Source organism: Oncorhynchus tshawytscha, linkage group LG13 (genome assembly GCF_018296145.1).
Source record: "Oncorhynchus tshawytscha isolate Ot180627B linkage group LG13, Otsh_v2.0, whole genome shotgun sequence".
Lineage (NCBI taxonomy): Eukaryota > Metazoa > Chordata > Actinopteri > Salmoniformes > Salmonidae > Oncorhynchus > Oncorhynchus tshawytscha.
In genome coordinates this window covers 18,654,233-18,664,232 of record NC_056441.1, presented here as the reverse complement: position 1 = coordinate 18,664,232, position 10,000 = coordinate 18,654,233, and the positions used below count along the sequence as shown (strand labels likewise).

The 10,000-nt window shown below is 46.1% G+C and overlaps 1 protein-coding gene across 10 annotated transcripts in view; it reads left to right on the top strand.

Annotated features, from left to right (window-relative positions):
- The window catches only part of LOC112236880 (adhesion G protein-coupled receptor B2-like), a 507,905-nt gene that overhangs the window by 476,720 nt on the left and 21,185 nt on the right, over positions 1 to 10,000 (top strand). For all 10 annotated transcript variants that reach the window (XM_042295299.1, XM_042295295.1, XM_042295293.1 and 7 more), the window contains 2 exons: positions 4,772 to 4,807; positions 6,833 to 6,949. In XM_042295299.1, coding sequence (XP_042151233.1) covers positions 4,772 to 4,807; positions 6,833 to 6,949 — 153 coding nt within the window. The remainder of the gene's footprint in view (positions 1 to 4,771; positions 4,808 to 6,832; positions 6,950 to 10,000) is intronic.

Below are 10,000 nucleotides of genomic sequence, written 5' to 3'. Positions count from 1 at the left end.
ACAAAAACACTTCCCTTAGACACACAGACAAACCCTCTCTCTCTCTCTCTCTGTCTCTCACACACACACACACACACACACACACACACACACACACACACACACACACACACATGAATGATGAAGGAATGGAGACAGTACTTACACTGAAGGACAGAGAAGTACACATGCTTATTTTAGAATGAAAGACATTGCCACCCAGTCATTAAAACATCTCACTCAGATCTATGTTTGCATCCAAAATGGCACCATATTCCCTATTTAATGTAGTGATTTTGACCAGGGTCCATAGGGTAGGCCCAGTATATAGGGAATAGGGTATAATTTGGGACTCTGTGAGAACACTTCTGAATATCTTTAAACACCACTCTGAGAGACCACACAGGTCTACCCTGTGCTTAGCTTACTGTATGTATCCCAAATGCCATCCTATTCCCTTTAGAGTGCACTACTGGTCAAAAGTTGTGCACTTTAAAGGGAACTGGGTGCCATTTGGGACCTACCCACATTCATCAGATGCTTGGATAATACAGTCATTTTATCCTGTTTAAACAGGCTTCATTTGGAGATGTGTATCAGAACATCTCTTCAGACTGAGATTAAGTGCTTCTTCAAATTAAACTCAAACATGAAGATGCGTAATGTAAAAGGTTGGTTGCTTTTAGATTTCAGAGAGGTTTGAGGTTTTGGTATTGAGTCTGATTGATTTGTAGATTCTAACAAAACTCGATGCTCATAAAGTCTAAAAAAGCTCTGTAATGGTGTTTGCCGCTGTGAAGAGACTGATGTGATGAAAGAAACATACAGGAACTCAAATCCTTCTGTTCACCTGATTTAGAATTCCTCACAATCAAATGTAGACCGCATTATCTACCAAGAGAATTCTCTTCGATTATAATCACAGCCGTATATATCCCCCCAAGCAGACACATCGATGGCTCTGAACGAACTTTATTTAACTCTCTGCAAACTGGAAACGATTTATCCGGAGGCTGCATTCATTGTAGCTGGGGATTTTAACAAGGCTAATCTGAACAAGACTCCCTAAATTTTATCAGCATATCGATTGCGCAACCAGGGGTGGAAAGACCCTGGATCATTGTTACTCTAACTTCCGCGACGCATATAAGGCCCTGCCCCGCCCCCTTTCGGAAAAGCTGACCACGACTCCATTTTGTTGATCCCTGCCTACAGACAGAAACTAAAACAAGAAGCTCCCACGCTGAGGTCTGTCCAACGCTGGTCCGACCAAGCTGACTCCACACTCCAAGACTGCTTCCATCACGTGGACTGGGAGATGTTTCGTATTGCGTCAGACAACAACATTGACGAATACGCTGATACGGTGTGCGAGTTCATTAGAACGTGCGTTGAAGATGTCGTTCCCATAGCAACGATTAAAACATTCCCTAACCAGAAACCGTGGATTGATGGCAGCATTCGTGTGAAACTGAAGGCACGAACCACTGCTTTTAATCAGGGCAAGGTGTCTGGTAACATGACTGAATACAAACAGTGCAGCTATTCCCTCCGGCTATCAAACAAGCTAAGCGCCAGTACAGAGACAAAGTAGAATCTCAATTCAACGGCTCAGACACAAGAGGTATGTGGCAGGGTCTACAGTCAATCACGGACTACAGGAAGAAACCCAGCCCAGTCACGGACCAGGATGTCTTGCTCCCAGGCAGACTAAATAACTTTTTGCCCGCTTTGAGGACAATACAGTGCCACTGACACGGCCTGCAACGGAAACATGCGGTCTCTCCTTCACTGCAGCCGAAGTGAGTAAGACATTTAAACGTGTTAACCCTCGCAAGGCTGCAGGCCCAGACGGCATCCCCAGCCGCGCCCTCAGAGCATGCGCAGACCAGCTGGCCGGTGTGTTTACGGACATATTCAATCAATCCCTATACCAGTCTGCTGTTCCCACATGCTTCAAGAGGGCCACCATTGTTCCTGTTCCCAAGAAAGCTAAGGTAACTGAGCTAAACGACTACCGCCCCGTAGCACTCACATCCGTCATCATGAAGTGCTTTGAGAGACTAGTCAAGGACCATATCACCTCCACCCTACCTGACACCCTTGACCCACTCCAATTTGCTTACCGCCCAAATAGGTCCACAGACGATGCAATCTCAACCACACTGCACACTGCCCTAACCCATCTGGACAAGAGGAATACCTATGTGAGAATGCTGTTCATCGACTACAGCTCGGCATTCAACACCATAGTACCCTCCAAGCTCGTCATCAAGCTCGAGACCCTGGGTCTCGACCCCGCCCTGTGCAACTGGGTACTGGACTTCCTGACGGGCCGCCCCCAGGTGGTGAGGGTAGGCAACAACATCTCCTCCCCGCTGATCCTCAACACTGGGGCCCCACAAGGGTGCGTTCTGAGCCCTCTCCTGTACTCCCTGTTCACCCACGACTGCGTGGCCATGCACGCCTCCAACTCAATCATCAAGTTTGCGGACGACACAACAGTGGTAGGCTTGATCACCAACAACGACGAGACGGCCTACAGGGAGGAGGTGAGGGCCCTCGGAGTGTGGCGTCAGGAAAATAACCTCACACTCAACGTCAACAAAACTAAGGAGATGATTGTGGACTTCAGGAAACAGCAGAGGGAACACCCCCCATCCACATCGATGGAACAGTAGTGGAGAGGGTAGCAAGTTTTAAGTTCCTCGGCATACACATCACAGACAAACTGAATTGGTCCACTCACACAGACAGCATCGTGAGGAAGGCGCAGCAGCGCCTCTTCAACCTCAGGAGGCTGAAGAAATTCGGCTTGTCACCAAAAGCACTCACAAACTTCTACAGATGCACAATCGAGAGCATCCTGGCGGGCTGTATCACCGCCTGGTATGGCAACTGCACCGCCCTCAACCGTAAGGCTCTCAGAGGGTAGTGAGGTCTGCACAACGCATCACCGGGGCAAACTACCTGCCCTCCAGGACACCTACACCACCCGATGCTACAGGAAGGCCATAAAGATCATCAAGGACATCAACCACCCGAGCCACTGCCTGTTCACCCCGCTGCCATCCAGAAGGCGAGGTCAGTACAGGTGCATCAAAGCTGGGACCGAGAGACTGAAAAACAGCTTCTATCTCAAGGCCATCAGACTGTTAAACAGCCACCACTAACATTGAGTGGCTACTGCCAACACACTGTCAATGACACTGACTCTACTCCAGCCACTTTAATCATGGGAATTGATGTAAATATATCACTAGCCACTTTAAACAATGCTACCTTATATAATGTTACTTACCCTACATTGTTCATCTCATATGCATACGTTGATACTGTACTCTATATCATCGACTGCATCCTTATGTAATACATGTATCACTAGCCACTTTAACTATGCCACTTGGTTTACATACTTATCTCATATGTATATACTGTACTCGATATCATCTACTGTATCTTGCCTATGCTGCTCTGTACCATCACTCATTCATATATCCTTATGTACATATTCTTTATCCCCTTACACTGTGTATGACAGTAGTTTTTTTGGAATTGTTAGTTAGATTACTTGCTCGTTATTACTGCATTGTCGGAACTAGAAGCACAAGCATTTCGCGACTGATAGGAAGTGAAAGAGAAGGGAGTTATGAGGGGGTAAGGAAGGAAGAGGAGTCATTTACACTTTCAAATGTCAGACTTGATACAAATATATATCATTCCCCTACCCAAATGTCCATTATTATAATCCACACAATAATTCACATTTCCTGTTGCTCAAAGATTATTTTCCTGTAGTGAGAAACTGGTCAAATTACGATCCTACATCTGTACTCTCTTAGAAAAAAAGGTGCTATCCAGAACCAAAAAGGGTTCTTCGCTGTCCCATTTGGTTCCAAGTAAAACTGGTTTCGGTTCCATGAAGAACCTTTTCTACAGAGGTTTCTGCATGGAACCCAGAAGGGTTCAAACTGGAACCAAAAAAGGCTTTTACCTGGAACCAAAAAGGGTAAGAAGAACCCTTTTTGAACCCTTTTTTTCTAAAAGTGTATATTCCTACCGATACAGGTACTGTACACTTGACATTGGGTAATTATAGTATGCTTCCAACTAGGGAGGGTGTGGGGGAGGGTGGGTGTTTGTGTTAGTATGTGTGCCCTCACTTAAGTGCACAGCACAAGTATGGGTGTTGTTTGTGTACTATACAGTACTTGGGATCCTTAATGTCATGGGATCACTTTTCAGAAGGAGAGAGAGAGAGCAAGAGAGAGAGAGAGAGAGAGAGAGAGAGAGAGAGAGAGAGAGAGAGAGAGAGAGAGAGAGAGAGAGAGAGAGAGAGAGAGAGAGAGAGAAAGAGAGAGAGAGAGGACCACATATAAATGGAACACATATATTCATTTCTTAGTGTAGGTACAGCCTTCCATTAAGTCACACCAAGTTGAGGACTAAAGCGGTTTAACACAGTACACAGCACGGAAGACAGTTGAAGGAAATGACATTACCATCTTGATCGTTTTGACATAACTTCAATAGAATAAAGCTTGTTTAATTCAAAAGCAATTTACAGTGAACACATTTATTCAGAATATGTTGACCATGTGGGAATCAAACCAAGAAAGGCTTTGATGCATGTTCCATTAACGTAGCCATCAGAACTACGTAATAATTACATTTTTACCACGCATTAGGTATTTGTGTGTTTGTGTGTGTTGATGATTAGAGGAGGGGTCCATGGATCTACAGACATTGATCATATCTTCTCTCCCCCTGCCCCTCACCCCTCCTCCCTCAGAGGAAAAGAGTACGGTACTCTGAGCTGGACTTTGAGGTAAGATCCCCCCCTTCACCCTCCCCTCAGCCTGTCTCTGCTTCTGTCTGCTTCAGCCAGGTTGAGTGACGCGTAGAGGAGCCAATGGCATCGCTAAGCCCCTTACCTTTGCGCCTGTGTCTCCCTTGCATTTGACTTGGTACAGTCCAACCCATGTATAGTGTGCCAGTTTCTACAACAAGGATCTAGGGCACCCCCTGTAACTAGATGGATTTGGTTTTGACTGATTTTTACCTTGATTGGACAAATTATTTATATCTTGTACAGACAAAAAATTACTTTATTGAACTTTTTTCAATCTGAGTCAGTCAACCATTTCAAATCAGAATGGAAAAAGCACAATGGGGTGCCAGGGCCTGGTTGAAGGAACAATGGGGTGCCAGGGCCTGGTTGAAGGAACAATGGGGTGCCAGGGCCTGGTTGAAGGAACAATGGGGTGCCAGGGCCTGGTTGAAGGAACAATGGTGCCGTAGGAAGCTTTGAGTGGATGAATTACTGAATGAAAATGTGATTGACGGTGAGTTGGTGTTTTTGAAAGTTTGGTAGTAGATGTGTGTTTTGCGGATAATTACATGTGTGTGCGTGTTTGTGTGTGGGTTGGAGCGCAATAGTCGCTCCATGGAATGAACAAGCCCTGGGAATCTTGCAAATCTCCAGTCTCAAACAGCCCCGAAAAACTAAACTAAATCCCTTTGCTTCACCTCCTTAAGTGAACATTGGCTTTCCTCCTTCCCTTATCCTTGTAAAGACTGGAGACTTGCTTTCCACTGTGGACTGTTGCACAACTAACAGGCTAACAAGCACTAGCGCTTAGCTATAGTATGATAACCTGGAGTAGGATGATATTGCCTAAGGGCAACTATTACCCAGAGCTTGTACTGGCGTAGTCTGCGAAACTGCATGATATTTTCCGTAAAATAGCTGGATTTCTGTGTCAAAATGGACACCAATGTAGCCCTCTACCGAGTAAGTGTCTGAGAGAGAAAGATTCAAGGTAGAGTCAGAGTTCAAAAACACAAATAAAGAAAAAAGCAGTGATGACAGAGGAAGAGAGAGAGATTTGAAGTGCAGAAGAGGTGAACTTTAAAGGAAGTAGGCCGACACGTAAATTAAGTGACTTATAAAGGCCCACTCAGAGAGGGAGAACTGACAGACAAGGAGAGGGAGAGAAGAGAGTGCAGACTCTGTGGTAATCGGTGGCAACAGTCGCAGCCGGCCTTGGCCAGAGTGTCTGAGTGTGTGAGGATCGCCGTCTGGCCCCTGTGTCTCTCTTGGCCCTCGCGCTGCTGCGTCGATTAGCCGCCGCCATGCTGCTAAAGTGCTAGACATTAGCGAAAAGAACAAGTCGCTGTGACAAGGTCTCTCTCCTGTCAGGGACTTCCACTTGTAATAGGATGTAGTTGCTCTTAGATGCTGGGATACAGTCAGTTAAAATTTGATTTGATTTGAGTCTTTACCAGTTTAAATGGTGAGGGTGAAGATTTGGGGAGGGTAAGCTGATCCTAAATCTGTGTTTACAGGGAATTTTTACTCAGTTCCATATCACTGTAGGCTAGTTGCTAACTAGCTAATGCTTCCTTGCTAACTAGCTACCGCTAACATTAACGCGGCCTGCTTGGCTCTCATATCCATTCAGAGCAAACTCAGATACATCTCACAGCACAGGCAGCATCAAATCCTAAAAGCGAGACAGGGAGATGTTAGAGAGAAGATGAGAGGACTCTATCTATCCATCCCTCTCTTCCCCTCCTCCCCCCCGCCGCGGCTGGCATCAAACTGTCCCTTGGCCTCTTCCGCTTCTTCAGCCTCTCTTCCCTCAAACCGCCCTATCTATCATCCCTCTCTTCCCCTCCTCCCCCTTCTTCAGCCTCTCTTCCCTCAAACTGCCCTATCTATCATCCCTCTCTTCCCCTCCTCCCCCTTCTTCAGCCTCTCTTCCCTCAAACCGCCCTATCTATCCGTGTCTCTTTAGCTATTATTTTCTTATTCTGTTCATTTTTTGTTGTACCTTCCTCTCCCTTCCAGAAAGTGATGCACACTCGCAAAAGACACTCTGAGCTGTACCATGAGCTCAACCACCCCACCACCAAGTTCCACACCATAGACAGGTATAACAGGGACCCCGCCATGTCCACCTTCAAGGTAAGAGCCCAACCATACGGGGCGAGTGGGAAACGGAAGCTAGCTTCCCCGTACCTCAGACCCCTGCAACCCCCCACGCCACTCCCTAATCCCACACACACACACACACTGAGCTCATTACCACCTCTCGTCGTCACCTGTGAAATAGTATCGTTAATAAGCGGATCTAGCATCTTCACAGCGATGTGTGAGTGTGTTTGTTGTCACCTAGTGTGGTAATGTTAGTACTGAGCATCCTCCCCCTCTCACACACACACCTTTTAGTTAGAGAACATACTAAGGGCTCAATCCAAACTTGACATCCACACTTCTATCTCAATCTTGTAGCAGTGACAATGATGTAACAGTGATATTAACACTGCACAGAATGTAGTGACCAGTAGAAAAATTATCTTAAATTCACTGGATCACATATCCATTCTAGTGCACAACTCTTCAGTTTTCAAATGCAATTTAATTATGTCACTTAAATGTATTATAAACTTGTTTGTTAAACTTGAACCAGAGCTAACCATGACTAAAGCTATTCTTTTATTTCTTTGTTTTTGTGGTTTTGAATGTTCAAATGCCTTAACATTTTTAACAATGCACTGTTTTATTGGGCTGGAGAGCAACATAACTACCTCATAAACATTTCATATCCTTTTTATTCCAAGCATAATAAGAGCTAAGGGATGTGCAATGTCACCTTTTATCAGCCTGTGTGTGTGTCTACGTGCATTCGTGTGTGTTTGTGTATTTGTCTGTGCACGTGTGTGTATGGCTATGTGTTTGTAGGTGCTTGAGTGTGTGTGTGTATGTGTGTGCGTGTCTATGTGTTTGTCTGTGTGTGCTTGAGTGTGCTTGTCTTTTTGTGTGGGTGTGTGTGTGAGAGTGTGTGTGTGTGTCTCAGTGTGTGTGTGTGTGTGTGTGTCTCAGTGTGTGTGGGAAATGCCGTCTGCGTATCGTTAATGCACCATTAGCACCAGACTAAGGAGTCCCTGCTTTCACTGACCTTCATAGAGCTTATTTCATCAAGATTTAAACACCACTCAGACACACATACACACACACACACACACACACACACATACACACACACACAGACACCCTCATCTCCAGGAGATGCAGTACAGATACGGTACATCAAACAGTGATGAGTTATTCAGCCTTGATATCTGTACTTTCCCAGGGCACCTGTAGTCTGCTGGTTCACATCTCATGTACACTGGGAGCAGAGGAACAGAGGACACACACACACACACACTGAGGCGCACACACACACCCTGAGACACACACACACACGCTGAGACACACACACACACACACTGAGACACAAACACACCCTGAGACACACAAACACACACACACACATTGAGACTAACACACACAAACACACACTGAGACACACATGACACACACACACTGAGACACACGCACACAGATACACACACACACACACCCTTACACTTCTCACATTTCCCAGGCCAGAGCAGCAGCCTCTGCTGTCGTTTCTCGTTTCCTCAACCTCTTGATGAAGTGTTCCAGGATCACCACCCAGTTCTCTCTTCAGTTATTACTGGGCAGCAAAAAGGACCAATCACAGAATACTGAGCCAAGCATATTTTTGCCGGTTTACTAGTCATTTGATTCTGTTCAGAACAATTCTAGGCAAAGCATGTTGAGGAACTGACATAAGGAACTGATTTAAGCACTCAAATATGTACTTCCATACAGTCATATAAACACATATAAAATCAGCAAAAAAAGAAACAATACATAACAAGATTCAACAACTGAGACATAAACTGAACAAGTTCCACAGACATGTGACTCACAGAAATGGAACAATGTGTCGCTGAACAAAGGGGGGATCAAAATCAAAAGTATCAGTCAGTATCTGGTGTGGCCACCAGCTGCATTAAGTACTGCAGTGCATCGCCTCCTCATGGACTGCACCAGATTTGCCAGTTCTTGCTGTGAGATGTTACCCCACTCTTCCACCAAGAAACCTGTAAGTTCCCGGACATTTCTGAGGGGAATGGCCCTAGCCCTCACCTGCCGATCCAACAGGTCCCAGACGTGCTCAATGGGATTGAGATCAGGGCTCTTCGCTGGCCATGGCAGAACACTGACATTCCTGCCTTGCAGGAAATCACGCACAGAACGAGCAGTATGGTTGGTGGCATTGTCATGTTGGAGGGTCATGTCAGGATGAGCCTGCAGGAAGGGTACCACATGAGGGGAGGAGGATGTCTTCCCTGTAACGCACAGCATTGAGATTGCCTGTAATGACAGCAAGCTCAGTCCGATGATGCTGTGACACACCACCCCAGACCATGATGGACCCTCCACCTCCAAATCGATCCCGCTCCAGAATACAGGCCTCAGTGTAACCCTCATTCCTTCCACAATAAATGCGAATCCGACCATCACCCTTGGTGAGACAAAACCATGATTCGTCAGTGAAGATAACTTTTTGCCAGTCCTGTCTGGTCCAGCGACGGTGGGTTTGTGCCCATAGGTGACGTTGTTGCCGGTGATGTCTGGTGAGGACCTGCCTTACAGCAGGCCTACAAGCCCTCAGTCCAGCCTCTCTCAGCCTATTGCGGACAGTCTGACCACTGATGGAGGGATTGTGCGTTCCTGATGTAACTCGGGCAGTTGTTGTCGCCATCCCGTACCTGTTCCGCAGGTGTGATGTTCTGATGTACCGATCCTGTGCAGGTGTTGTTACACATGGTCTGCCACTGCGAGGACGATCAGCTGTCCATCCTGTCTCCCTGTAGGACTGTCTTAGGCATCTCACAATACGGACATTGCAATTTATTGTCCTGGCCACATCTGCAGTCACATGCCTCCTTGCAGCATGCCTAAGGCACGTTCACACAGATGAACAGGGACCCTGGGCATCTTTCTTTTGGTGTTTTTCTGAGTCTGTTGAAAGGCCTCTTTAGTGTCCTAAGTTTTCATAACTGTGACCTTAATAGCCTACAGTCTGTAAGCTGTTAGTGTCTTAATGACCGTTCCACAGGTGCATGTTCATTAATTGTTTATGGTTCATTGAACAAG